This window comes from Cherax quadricarinatus, chromosome 6 (genome assembly GCF_038502225.1).
Source record: "Cherax quadricarinatus isolate ZL_2023a chromosome 6, ASM3850222v1, whole genome shotgun sequence".
Classification (NCBI taxonomy): Eukaryota; Metazoa; Arthropoda; class Malacostraca; order Decapoda; family Parastacidae; genus Cherax; species Cherax quadricarinatus.
Genome location: NC_091297.1, coordinates 2,569,563 through 2,583,732, shown reverse-complemented (window position 1 = coordinate 2,583,732; position 14,170 = coordinate 2,569,563). Strand labels below are relative to the sequence as shown.

At 40.3% G+C, this 14,170-nt stretch overlaps 1 protein-coding gene across 11 annotated transcripts in view; it reads right to left on the bottom strand.

Moving 5' to 3' along the window:
* Ufd4 (ubiquitin fusion-degradation 4-like) overlaps positions 1-14,170 on the bottom strand; it is a 660,794-nt gene that overhangs the window by 32,134 nt on the left and 614,490 nt on the right. For all 11 annotated transcript variants that reach the window (XM_070079782.1, XM_070079788.1, XM_070079746.1 and 8 more), the window contains 2 exons: positions 9,393-9,526; positions 221-374 (listed from right to left, as the gene is read on the bottom strand). In XM_070079782.1, the coding sequence (XP_069935883.1) occupies positions 221-374; positions 9,393-9,526 (288 nt within the window). The remainder of the gene's footprint in view (positions 1-220; positions 375-9,392; positions 9,527-14,170) is intronic.

Genomic DNA, 14,170 nt, shown 5'->3' with positions numbered 1-14,170 from the left:
TGTTGCAGGTAGCAGATGCAAATAAGTATTCAATGTTAATGATTTTCAATAAATAATGTATAATTCATCATTACACTATTCATACCACGACTTTCCCAAAGTATTAACATCAAAATATATTAACTGATTCGGTAATAAGTGATCTAGCGATGTTGCATAACAAAATAATTCCAGAGTGCTACAGTGTCATATCCCTTAACATTTAAGTTCATACTCTCACCTGCTGAGCCCATTGAAGAAGATTGGAACCACGAGGCACAGTCACTCTCTCGTGTTTTAGTCGTCCTACTCTATATTCATGAGGGTCATCTCTTCTCAACCCCCCACGTCGCTCCACACTTACATCTCTCTGACTCTGTAGCCACACCAAAGATCTGAAACCATGAGGTTTTAAGGAAAAATATGCAAACAATTATTTAAATCTTAAAATAAGAAATCTTTGTAAATACTGTACATGTTTCCCTTGCTTTATATGATTTCACTTTATGCAAATTTATGTGGAGGCCCAATTTCTACCAGTAATTAATTATATATAATATAAATATGCTTTTATGAAATAACCCAAATCCATAAACACTTGATTTTTTTAAGGCATATGATAGGGGAGCAACGTGGCAGATGTTGCAAGTGTATGGAATAGGTAGTAAGTTACTAAATGCTGTAAAGAGTTTTTACGAGGATAGTGAGGTTCAGGTTAGGGTGTGTAGGAGGGAGATTACTTCATAATAAAAGTAGGCCTTAGACAGGGATGTGTAATGTCACCATGGTTAACATATTTATAGATGGGGTTGTAAAAGAAGTAAATGCTAAGGTATTGGGGAGAGGGGTGGAATTAAATTATGGGGAATCGAATACAAAATGGGAGTTGACACAGCTACTTTCTGCTGATGATACTGTGCTTTTGGGAGATTCTAAAGCAGTGGTATTCATTGCACGGCTCGCGAGCCGCCAGCAGCTTGCGAGCCACTATTAATAACAAGATATGTAGGCTAATTTTTCTCATTTACTATACTGCACTAGCAGCTCAGTACTACTTAATTTAGTTGAGTTACACTAACTTGCAGTAGCTGCGGCTCTCTCAATCAATGTGTTTAACCGAAGTGGCTCTCTTGCAAAAATTAATGAATAACACTGTTCTAAAGGAAAGTTACAAAGATTAGTGGACGAGTTTGGGAGGGTGTGTAAAGGTAGAAAGTTGAGAGTGAACATAGATAAGAATAAGGTGATGAGGGTATCAAATGATTTAGATAAAGAAAAATTGGATATCACATTGGAGGGAGGAAGTATAGAAGAAGTGAATGTGTTCATATATCTGGGAGTTGACTGGTCAGCAGATGGTTTAAGAAGGATGAGGTTAACCAAAGAAATGACAAAAGTAAAAAGGCGAGTGGTGCACGATGTATGAGAATATAGTGGTGCCAACACTTTTATATGGGTGTGAAGCACGAGTTGTCAATGCTGCAGCAAGGAGGCGGCTGGAGGCAGTGGAGATGTCATGTCTAAGGGCAATGTGTGGTGTAATTATTATGCAGAGAATTCGTAGTGTGGAAATTAGGATGAAGTGTGAAGTTACTAGAAGTATTAGAAGCAGAATAACTTGGAGAGCATATAACCCTGTAGGGTAAGGAAGGCAGGGTAGGTGTCATCCTAGGAAAGGTTGGAGGGAAGGGATAAAGGAGGTTTTGCGAGTGAGGGGCTTGGACTTCCAGCAAGTATGCATGAAAGTGTGCATGAGTGTGTTAGATAGGAGTAAATGGAGACGAATGGTTTCTGGGACCTGATGAGCTGTTTGAGTGTGAGCAGGGAAATATTTTTTGAAGGGATTTAGGGAAACTGGTTAGCCAGACTTGAGTCCTGGAGGTGGAAAATACAATGCCTGCACTTTTAAGTGAGGGATTTGGGATATTGGCTGTTTGGAGGGACATCTAAACTATTGTATCTGAGCTCCTCTACAAAGACAGTGATTATATATGAATGATGGTGAAAATGTTGACCGACGTGTTAAAAAAACTTTTTAAATATCACTCTAAACTTGTTATACCATCATTAATAAGAAATAAAAGAGCAAACAGATTTGGAGGCAGGAAATCCAGTGAAATTCTATGGCTGGTTTTCAATTTAACCTTTTAACTGTGTGACTAACGGATTAGTATGCAAGTGACAAAGATGTGTCCAACATACTCTCTGTATGGAAAGTTGTGATGCTGGTTGCAGGATAAGCTTTTGATCATTGAAACTTATGGCAGCAGGTGGTTGAAGTTCGGACTTCCATACATCAATTACAAGTGGGGCCATTGAGCTTTGGGTTAAACTCTGCACTATGTGCAATGAAACTCAGATGATGGCATATGTAATAGATAATAATGTCAGAAGAGGATATTGTTTTGTTCTACCATTATTATCCATCTAATACCCCATTATTTGATCTTTACTGAATATAGTTCAGAGTCTGACCCATGTGTGGACGAGCCCACTCTTGAAACTGCATAGTCCCACATGTAATTGGTGTATGAGAGTTACCCAAGATTTCTAAAAGGTTCAGCCTTCAACCATCTGCTGCCATATACTTTAGTGATCAAAAGTTTGTTCTGCAGCTGGCTTCACAATTTTCCATGCAGACCATACTAGGGAAGGGGAAGGGGACACACCTTTGATATACCTTTGAAGAGTCCCAAGAGTTTAAGTACTCTCTGAGCCTGGCCATGGGCCAGGCTCGTCTGGTGCTTGCCTGGTCAACCAGGCTGTTGCTGCTGGAGGCCCACTGCCCCACATATCCATCACAGCCTGGTTGATCTGGCACCTGGTGAAGATACTTGTCCAGTTTCCTCTTGAAGGCTTCTACACTTGTTCCAGCAGTGTCTCTGATATCTTCTGGTAAGATGTTGAATAGTCTGGGACCCCGTATGTTGATACAGTGTTCCCTTATTGTCCCCACTGCACCCCTGCTCCTCACTGGGTTTATTTTACACTTCCTCCCATATCTCTCACTCCAGTATGCTGCTATGGCAGTATGTAGATTTGGGACCAGGCCTTCGAGTATTTTCCAGGTATATATTATCATGTACCTCTCTCCCCTCTGCTCCAATGAATACATGTTCAAGACTTGCAGGCATTCCCAGTAAACAGATATGATGTAATCAGATCTGTTTATGGTTCAATGTGAGATGTAAACAGATCTGATTACATCAAAAAAGAGGTGAGTCCTAATGGGTTTCACCATGGATTTGCAAGGAGCAGAAGCACTGTCCAAATCACTAGCTATGACCTACAATAAGTAAGTGAACAGAGGACAGTTGCCAGAGATCTGGAAGACAGCGAACTTAGCACCTACATGTAAGGAGATGGACAGGAGGCACTGAACTACAAGCAAGTTTCACTGTGATACTCCAATACTAAAACTATGTATTGTGCAAAAACAAAAACAAAAACATTGCTAAACTCACAAACTAGTATTTAGTCACTTAGCCATAATACCAACTTACCTCACAATTTGTAATATTTTAAAGTTAAGAATTAATCTAAGTCTGCCCGAAATGCCTAGCCATGCTAGGTGTTCTAGTGGCCCCCTCTGTAATTAGTATTTTAAAACATGTAAACCACACAATATCCAAATTCTGTAAACTCAGCATTGTAATCCTTACGGAGAATAAACTTGATTTGATTTGATTTGATTGATTTGATTCGATTTGATTTGACATATATACCATGAAAGGTAATGGAGAAGATAGTCAGAAGGAGAGTGGAGGAGCACTTGGTGAGAAGTGGTTTCATAAACAACAACCAAAACTGGTTCAGAGATGGCAAAGTCTTGTCTTACCAACCTTATGGATTTCTAAACGAGATAGGAGAGAGGGGGATGTGCGGATTGCACTTTCTTAGACTGCAAGAAGTCATTTGATACTGTACCCAACATGAGACTGGGGCAAAAATTTAAGAAGCAGGCAAGAATAAATGGGAATGTACTTTGGTGGATTGAGAAGCACCTTAAGGAGAAGAAGCAAAAAGTGAATGCCCAGGAAGAAATATCAGAATGAGGAAGAATAACAAGTAGTGTACCACAAGGATCGGTATTAGTACCGGTGGTTTTTGGTCTATGCGAATGACATACCAGACTATATTCCTGAAATCATTGCTATACATAATTTTGTGATATGCAGTTTCATATGTAATCAAAACAACATATGAGGAAAAAAGGGTTAGGTTCTGAACACCTCAAAAAAAAGCCAGACAAGTTTTTTTTTTTTTTCAACAAGTCGGCCGTCTCCCACCAAGGCAGGGTGACCCAAAAAGAAAAAAAATCCCCAAAAAGAAAATACTTTCATCATCATTCAACACTTTCACCTGGCTCACACATAATCAGTTTTTTGCAGAGGTGACAGAATACAACAGCTTAGAAGCATAGACGTATAAAGATACACAACATATCCCTCCAAACTGCCAATATCCTGAACCCCTCCTTTAGAATGCAGGCATTGGACTTCCCATTTCCAGGACTCAAGTATTTTTTTTTTTATTATCACACTGGCCGATTCCCACCAAGGCAGGGTGGCCCGAAAAAGAAAAACTTTCACCATCATTCACTCCATCACTGTCTTGCCAGAAGGGTGCTTTACACTACAGTTTTTAAACTGCAACATTAACACCCCTCCTTCAGAGTGCAAGCACTGTACTTCCCATCTCCAGGACTCAAGTCCGGCCTGCCGGTTTCCCTGGACACCTTCATTAATGTTACTTTGCTCACACTCCAACAGCATTTCAAGTATTAAAAACCATTTGTCTCCATTCACTCCTATCAAACACACTCACACATGCCTGCTGGAAGTCCAAGCCCCTCGCACACAAAACCTCCTTTACCCCCTCCCTCCAACCTTTCCTAGGCCGACCCCTACCCCGCCTTCCTTCCACTACAGACTGATACACTCTTGAAGTCACTCTGTTTTGCTCCATTCTCTCTACATGTCCGAACCACCTCAACAACCCTTCCTCAGCCCTCTGGACAACAGTTTTGGTAATCCCGCACTTCCTCCTAACTTCCAAACTACGAATTCTCTGCATTATATTCACACCACACATTGCCCTTAGACATGACATCTCCACTGCCTCCAGCCTTCTCCTCGCTGCAACATTCATCACCCATGCTTCACACCCATATAAGAGCATTGGTAAAACTATACTCTCATACATTCTCCTCCAAGGACAAAGTTCTTTGTCTCCACAGACTCCTAAGTGCACCACTCACCCTTTTCCCCTCATCAATTCTATGATTCACCTCATCTTTCATAGACCCATCCGCTGACACGTCCACTCCCAAATATCTGAATACATTCACCTCCTCCATACTCTCTCCCTCCAATCTGATATCCAATCTTTCATCACCTAATCTTTTTGTTATCCTCATAACCTTACTCTTTCCTGTATTCACTTTTAATTTTCTTCTTTTGCACACCCTACCAAATTCATCCACCAATCTCTGCAACTTCTCTTCAGAATCTCCCAAGAGCACGGTGTCATCAGCAAAGAGCAACTGTGACAACTCTCACTTTATGTGTGACTCTTTATCTTTTAACTCCACGCCTCTTGCCAAGACCCTCGCATTTACTTCTCTTACAACCCCATCTATAAATATATTAAACAACCACGGTGACATCACACATCCTTGTCTAAGGCCTACTTTTACTGGGAAATAATTTCCCTCTTTCCTACATACTCTAACTTGAGCCTCACTATCCTCGTAAAAACTCTTCACTGCTTTCAGTAACCTACCTCCTACACCATACACCTGCAACATCTGCCACATTGCCCCCCCTATCCACCCTGTCATACGCCTTTTCCAAATCCATAAATGCCACAAAGACCTCTTTAGCCTTATCTAAATACTTATATGTTTCACTGTAAACACCTGGTTCACACACCCCCTACCTTTCCTAAAGCCTCCTTGTTCATCTGCTATCCTGTTCTCTGTCTTACTCTTAATTCTTTCAATAATAACTCTACCATACACTTTACCAGGTATACTCAACAGACTTATCCCCCTATAATTTTTGCACTCTCTTTTGTCCCCTTTGCCTTTATACAAAGGAACTATGCATGCTCTCTGCCAATCCCTAGGTACCTTACCCTCTTCCATACATTTATTAAATAACTGCACCAACCACTCCAAAACTATATCCCCACCTGCTTTTAACATTTCTATCTTTATCCCATCAATCCTGGCTGCCTTACCCCCTTTCATTTTACCTACTGCCTCACGAACTTCTCCCACACTCACAACTGGCTCTTCCTCACTCCTGCAAGATGTTATTCCTCCTTGCCCTATACACGAAATCACAGCTTCCATATCTTCATCAACATTTAACAATTCCTCAAAATATTCCCTCCATCTTCCCAATACCTCTAACTCTCCATTTAATAACTCTCCTCTCCTATTTTTAACTGACAAATCAATTTGTTCTCTAGGCTTCCTTAACTTGTTAATCTCACTCCAAAACTTTTTCTTATTTTCAACAAAATTTGTTGACAATATCTCACCCACTCTCTCATTTGCTCTCTTTTTACATTGCTTCACCACTCTCTTAACCTCTCTCTTTTTCTCCATATACTCTTCCCTCCTTGCATCACTTCTACTTTGTAAAAACTTCTCATATGCTAACTTTTTCTCCCTTACTACTCTCTTTACATCATCATTCCACCAATCGCTCCTCTTCCCTCCCACACCCACTTTTCTGTAACCACAAACTTCTGCTGAACACTTTAACACTACATTTTTAAACCTACCCCGTACCTCTTCGACCCCATTGCCTATGCTCTCATTAGCCCATCTATCCTTCAATAGCTGTTTATATCTTACCCTAACTGCCTCCTCTTTTAGTTTATAAACCTTCACCTCTCTCTTCCCTGATGCTTCTATTCTCCTTGCATCAAGTCCGGTTATATAAGATAACCGGTTTCCCTGAATCTCTTCACTAAATATTACCCTGCTCACACTCCAACAGCTCATCAGGTCCCAAATAACATTCGTCTCCATTCACTCCTATTTAACACGCTCATGCACGCTTGCTGGAAGTTCAAACCCCTCACCCACAACACCTCCTTTACCCCTTCCCTCCAACATTTTCGAGGACAACCCGTACCCCACCTTCCTTCCCCTACAGATTTATAGGCTCTCCATGTCACTCTACTTTGTTCTGTTCTCTCTAAATGACCAAATCACCTCAACAAACCCTCTTCAGCCCTCTGACTAATACTTTTATTAACTCCACACCTTCTCCTAATTTCCACACTGAATTTTCTGCATAATATTTTACACCACACATTGCCCTTAGACAGGACATCTCCACTGCCTCCAACTGCCTCCTCGCTGCAGCATTTACAACCCAAGCTTCACACCCATATAAGAGTGTTGGTACTACTATACTTTCATACATTCCCTTCTTTGCCTCCATAGATAACATTTTTTGCCTCCACATATACCTCAATGCACCACCACCACGTTAATATAGACATTTTGCTTAATCCATCTAAATACACCCCACAGTAGAATAAATTAACATAAATATGAGATGTGTTAGTCAGGCGACTTGTAGGACTTGTGGTAGCCAGGCAACTTGTAGGACTTGTGGTAGCCAGGCAACTTGAATGACTTGTGGTAGCCAGGCAACTTGTAGGACTTGTTGTAGCCAGACAACTTGTAGGACTTGTGGTAGCCAGGCAACTTGTAGGACTTGTGGTAGCCAGGCAACTTGTAGGACTTGTGGTAGCCAGGCAACTTGTAAGACTTGTGGTAGCCAGGCAACTTGTAGGACTTGTGGTAGCCAGGCAACTTGTAGGACTTGTGACAAAAACCAGATGCGTTCGTCTGGTTTGTTTACATTGTGTGTGGGTGGGGTTAGAAGGGCTGCCCTTCCTGGCTACCCATACTTTCCAACTTTACTTCATACAAATAAAACTCACCTCTCACCGTACATTAAGACTACAAATATTTTAAGGTAAGTAATGTGTGTACTGTATATGCATTTTATCGCTATAGGGAGCTTTAAGCATCGTAGTATAGTATGTGTGGGTGGGGTGGCCAGGAGGGCTACCACACCTGACTTCTTAGAGTAAATACTACTCACCTTTTGCCCTATATTAAGACTACAAATATTTTGAGGTAAATAATGAGTGTACTGTGTGTGTATTTTACTTTTTAATGCCTAGTTCTATTGCAAACTTAATATATGTTAAACTTGTTATCTGGCATTTCTATGTATTTATAAATGGAAAAAATGGAGTTCTGGTTTCTGGTAAAGTCTGCTTTCTGGAAGTAGCCTGGAACCAAACCTGCCGAAAAAGTGGGGTCCTACTGTATATCCACTCATTGTATGCAACTCAATAACTGCACAACTGTTATCATTACAATGTTTCCAAAACCTGTTTACACAAACCAACAATAAAAAATGTTGTTTATTACTATTGGGATATTGGCAGTTTGGAGGAATATGTTGTGCATCTTTATATGTATATGCTTCTAAACTGTTGTATTCTGAGCACCTCTGCAAAAACAGTGATTATGTTTGAGTGAGGTGAAAGTGTTGAATGATGATGAAAGTGTTGAATGATGAAAGTATTTTCTTTTTGGGGATTTTCTTTCATTTTGGGTCACCCTGCCTCAGTGGGAGACGGCCAACTTGTTAAAAAAAAATAAAAAAAAATTTAGTCTCAAGCTGTTGCAGTTCCTAGAACTGCAACAGCTTGTGGAATGTTTTCGTTGTGTGTGAGTTCTTTCTTTGTTGTGGATGTGCTGACAGCGGCATGGCTGGTATCACAATGACGTATTACCACCACCCATTACCCACCCCATCTTCCACAACAAGCATGCTGTCTTCCCCATCACCCACATGGAAATAAGTCACTTTGTCTGACTTTGGGTTATCCTAGGTTGATGGGCATCTGGGTAGTCCTTCTTTCTTTCCACTCATTTCTTTCTTTTTCTTTCTTTCTTTCTTCCTTCCTTCCTTCTGGTATCCTGGGCATTGCTTTCAGTTACAAACTCCTCACAACCATGAAATTCATCTTCACTGACACTTCCATCTGTGTTAGAGCTATCACTTGGGAAGAGAAGAGTCCCAGATTCGCCAGGGAGTCAGATATTTCTTATTGCTAGGCATGCTGAACAAGGACTACTGAAATGGTGTTCCCACAATGCACCACTGGCTCCCCGATTTTTTTTTATACTGCGCACACTGACCACGCAGACCCATTCTCTCACATGTAGGCCTACCAGCTTTCTCCCGCTAGATCTGAAGCTGCTAGAATTTTGGCGCAGTACTATGGCACCAACACTGGCTTGTAAGCCATAGTACTACGGCACTAACAATGAAAGGGTTAATGCACTAATATCTGGAGATACCTACCTCTCAGGACCAAAAGCTGTGCAATTGAAGTAAAGATGTCTGGTATCAAATGGGAAGAGCATAGGGGTGGCATATGTCAAGTCTTCACACCATGATGGCAGGGCACCACATGCTAGCACTACAGCTTCACCAACCTTCAAAAATTAAAGTTAATTTATATATAAAAGTAATTTAAAACATTTTTCAAGAGAAATTAAAAGTATATAAAGAATATGAAAAAATCTATCATTTTCTTAACTAAAAGAATTTTTTCACCACAATATAATCTCTCACCAAGGAATTGTTCCTAGGAGGAAACATTCATATCATTCTTTTAACAGCTGTCTTGCCATAAGTGTACAGACAATACAATTCAGATAAGATTCTGATAATCATCCCCACCCCAAGTCCAGATAATCAGTTTCCTTGAATCCCTCCATATATGTTACCTTGTTCACACTGACACAGCAACACCATGGTATCATGCTGTGTGTCTAACGCAGCAACACCATGGTATCACACTGTGTCTGATACCTTACACTGTGTCTGATACCTTAGTAAGGAATCGTTCAAGACACTGTACACCGTGTGCGTCAGGCCCATACTGGAGTATGCAGCACCAGTTTGGAGCCCACACCGGATCAACCACATCAAGAAATTAGAGAAAGTACAAAGGTTTGCGACAAGGTTAGTTCCAGAGCTAAGGGGAATATCCCAAGAAGAAAGGTTAAGGGAAATCAGCCTGTCAACACTGGAGGACAGGAGAGTTAGAGACATGATAACAACATACAAAATACTGTGTGGAATAGACAAGGTGGACAGAGACAGGATGTTCCAGAGAGGGGACACAGAAACAAGGGTCACATTTGGAAGTTGAAGACTCAGATGAGTCATAGGGATGTTAGGAAGTATTTCTTCAGTCATAGAGTAGTCAGGAAGTGGAAAAGTCTAGCAAGTGATGTAGTGGAGGCAGGAACCATACATAGCTTTAAGACGAGGTATGATAAAGCTCACTGAGCAGGGAGAGAGAGGACCTAGTAGCATTCAGTGAAGAGGTGGGGCCAGGAGCTGAGTCTCAACTCCTGCAACTACAATTAGGTGAGTACAGTAACACCATGGTATCATGCTGTGCCTGACACAGCAACACCATGGTATATTCATAAAAAGATCATCAACAACTTTGTTGCTAAACCACTAGTTATGTGTTTGTTCTGAGGACCTGCCTAGCATGAGCCAGTAGGCTTATTACAGTACTCCTTAATTCCCATGTTCTTATCTCCTGTGATGCCATCCACATCTCACTCTTACAGTACAAAAGGCTGCTGTCTCGTATCTCAGTTTTGCAGCGATCAAAGCTATGGAGATAAACACACGCAAAAAACTGCCCATTCAACTATCAGAACTACCCTATAAAGTGCACAAAAGTTGGTAATTCATCCAATTTTGCACAAAATTAAAAAAATTAATTTAAAGACAGAGACCAAAATAAACACTGCAGATATTCCAGGCACTAAATTAACATTCCCTTTGTTCATTAATCATGTCTTGGGCCTCTCCTTTATTGCACCTGCCCTCCATTTTAAATTCATCACTAAAAATGCAGAGAGTTACCCTATTTCTCAAATAATAAAATATAACCAGGAATAATTGGTCATTTTTTACAGCATCCCAATAACTGAATCCGACTTAGTAAACACACATAAAACAGACTGGGGAGTGTAAATGGGCCTTACCAGTCCTCAGGAAAATCATCAAGTCCAATATTTCTGCTACTCTGAGCCTGATTATACATTACTTCCAGTTTTGAAAGTTGTTTAATATCTTTATTATGCAGCCCATACCCATCCTGTGAGTGGTAGTCAAAAGAGTACAGGGGTACATAATGGGTCCAGGGACTGGGCCCCAAGTTTTGATAGCTGAACAAGGTACAAAGGAAATGAAGTCACAAGTTACAAAGGTAATGAATCATGTTAAGTAAGTAAAATTATCCACTTACATTTATACATGGTTACAATCATGAACAAATTATAAAGTAATGAGCAATTCACACATCCACATCCAGTCACAATTGTAATGAGTTATCAGTGCAAATATTGTTAGTTTTGAAACCAACCAAAGTCATCACTATATCAGTAGTATGTCTTCCATTCTACCAAATGACACCAAGAAACAGCCAATAATACCATAAAAACCATCCCAGAAAACATTACCTATTTTAAACTAAACATGAACAAGGTCGGGGTTTGTTTTTCTCATCATGCACCGCATGGGGCTGGATTTTTTTATACTGTGCACACTCACAGCACACACTCATTCTCTCATGCCTTGGCTAAAATTCACAATTCATAGCTTATCCAAGGGAGCTGAGCTCAAAACATAATTCTATGTATGCAACCCTGGCATCAATAACATAAATCTACAATGAAACAGTGAAAGGTTTAAACCAAGTATACCAACTAGAACTATTAACTACTACTAATGCTATTACCAACACTACTGAATATGCCAGGTCTCAGGACCTGCCAAGCATAAGCACATAGGCCTTCTAATGTGGTTCTTAACTCTCAAGCTGCAGATGTTCTATATTTACACCAACTGAGAAAAATGTCATTTGGCACTAAAATCAAATTTCTTCTGTTTATTAGTTATGTTTCCAGGCTTGACAAATGAATTCCATTTTGATTTTTTATTCACATAATGAATTTTTATTCACACGAAAAAATAGAAGATTTACTGCTATGCAATATTGTAATGATTGTATAAATAATATCAGTGCATTCGTGAACACACATTAGACCCACCAGCTGATGCGTACTGGACGTGTGACGTCACCTGTTCACTCTAGAACGTTGGTAAAAATCGAACATTTCCCCTATTTTTAACTCAGTTTCAAGCCATTTTCAGTACTAAATCCAATCAAGATCATCTCTATTTCTGTAATATATCTTCCATTCTATCAAATGAGACCAAGAAACCGCGAATACAACTGTAAAAAAAAAACATACAAAAAAACACCGCAGTCTCTGTTTTAATCCAAAAATAGTCGCAGTTTTTTTTCTATCGAGGGCCTGGTCCCAAATTTGCACACTGCCATAACAACATACTGGAGTGAGAGATACGGGAGGAAGTGTAAAATAAACCCAGTGAGGAGAAGGGGTGTGGTGGGGACAATAAGGGAACACTGTATCAACATCTGGGGTCCCAAACTATTCAACATCTCACCAGAAGATATCAGAAACACGGCACGAACAAGTGTAGAAACCTTCAAGAGGAAACTGGACAAGTATCTTCACCAGGTGTCAGATCAACCAGGCTGTGACGGATATGTGGGGCATTGGACCTCCAGTAGCAACAGCCTGGTTGACCAGGCAAGCACCAGATGAGCCTGGCCCATGGCCTGGCTCTGATAGTGAAACTCTCGAAACTCTTCAAAGGTATATCAAAGGTAAAGTATGCACTGCATGCTGCAGGATTTGTTTTATGTGGTGCACACTTATTGCACAGATGTATGTTCTCATATCTAGGCCCAAATTTACCGATCACAGCTTATCTAAGTGAGCTGAGCTCATAGCGTAGAACTATGGCTTGAACCATGGCTTCAAAGCCGAAGAACTATGGGACAGATGTTCAAAGGGTTAATGAGGTATGCCTGTAGTACTAATATTTTATAAATAATGACAACTTTTTTTTTTTTTTTTCCAACAAGTCGGCCGTCTCCCACCAATGCAGGGTGACTCAAAAAAGAAAGAAAATCCCCAAAAAGAGAATACTTTCATCATCATTCAACACTTTCACCACACTCGCACATTATCACTTATCACTAATACTGATACTAATACTTTTCACTAATACTGATACAATAAAAATAGCCAATACCTGATGATACGAATACTTTGGTGCTCCCAACCAGACACATGACAAGATGACAAAAATGAGGCTATCTTAGAACAAGAATTTTGTAACTATCCTTAATTACAATGATTAAATGAAACTCTTATCCCATCTTACCCCACAGACCCTTGCCACTATAAACACTGACTCACAAACTCTCACAAGCACCAAGAGGTACACAGAAATGACTATGTCATTTGACACAATAAATGATCAAACTTTAATTTATAATTCATAACTGTGTGTAAAGGTAGAAAGTTGAAAGTGAACATAGAAAAGAGTAATGTGATGAGAGTATCAAATGATTTAGATAAAGAAAAACTGGATATCAAATTGTGGAGGAGGAGTATGGAAGAAGTGAATGTTTTCAGATATTTGGGAGTTGACGTGTCAGCGGATGGATTTATGAAGAATGAGGTTAATCATAAAATTGATGAAGGAAAAAAGGTGAGTGGTGCATTGAGGTATATGTGGAGGCAAAAAATGTTATCTATGGAGGCAAAGAAGGGAATGTATGAAAGTATAGTAGTACCAACACTCTTATATGGGTGTGAAGCTTGGCTTGTAAATGCTGCAGCGAGGAGGTGGTTGGAGGGAGTGGAGATGTCCTGTCTAAGGGCAATGTGTGGTGTAAATATTATGCAGAAAATTCTGAGTGTGGAAATTAGGAGAAGATGTGTTAATAAAAGTATTAGTCAGAGGGCTGAAGAGGGTTTGTTAGAGGTGGTATGGTCATTTAGAGAGAATGGATGAAAGCAGAATGACATGGAGAGCATATAAATCTGTAGGGGAAGGAAGGCGAGGTAGGGGTCGTCTTCGAAAAGGTTGGAGGGAGGGGGTAAAGGAAGTGTTGTGGGCGAGGGGTTTGGACTTCCAGCAAGCGTGCGTGAGCGAGTTAGATAGGAGTG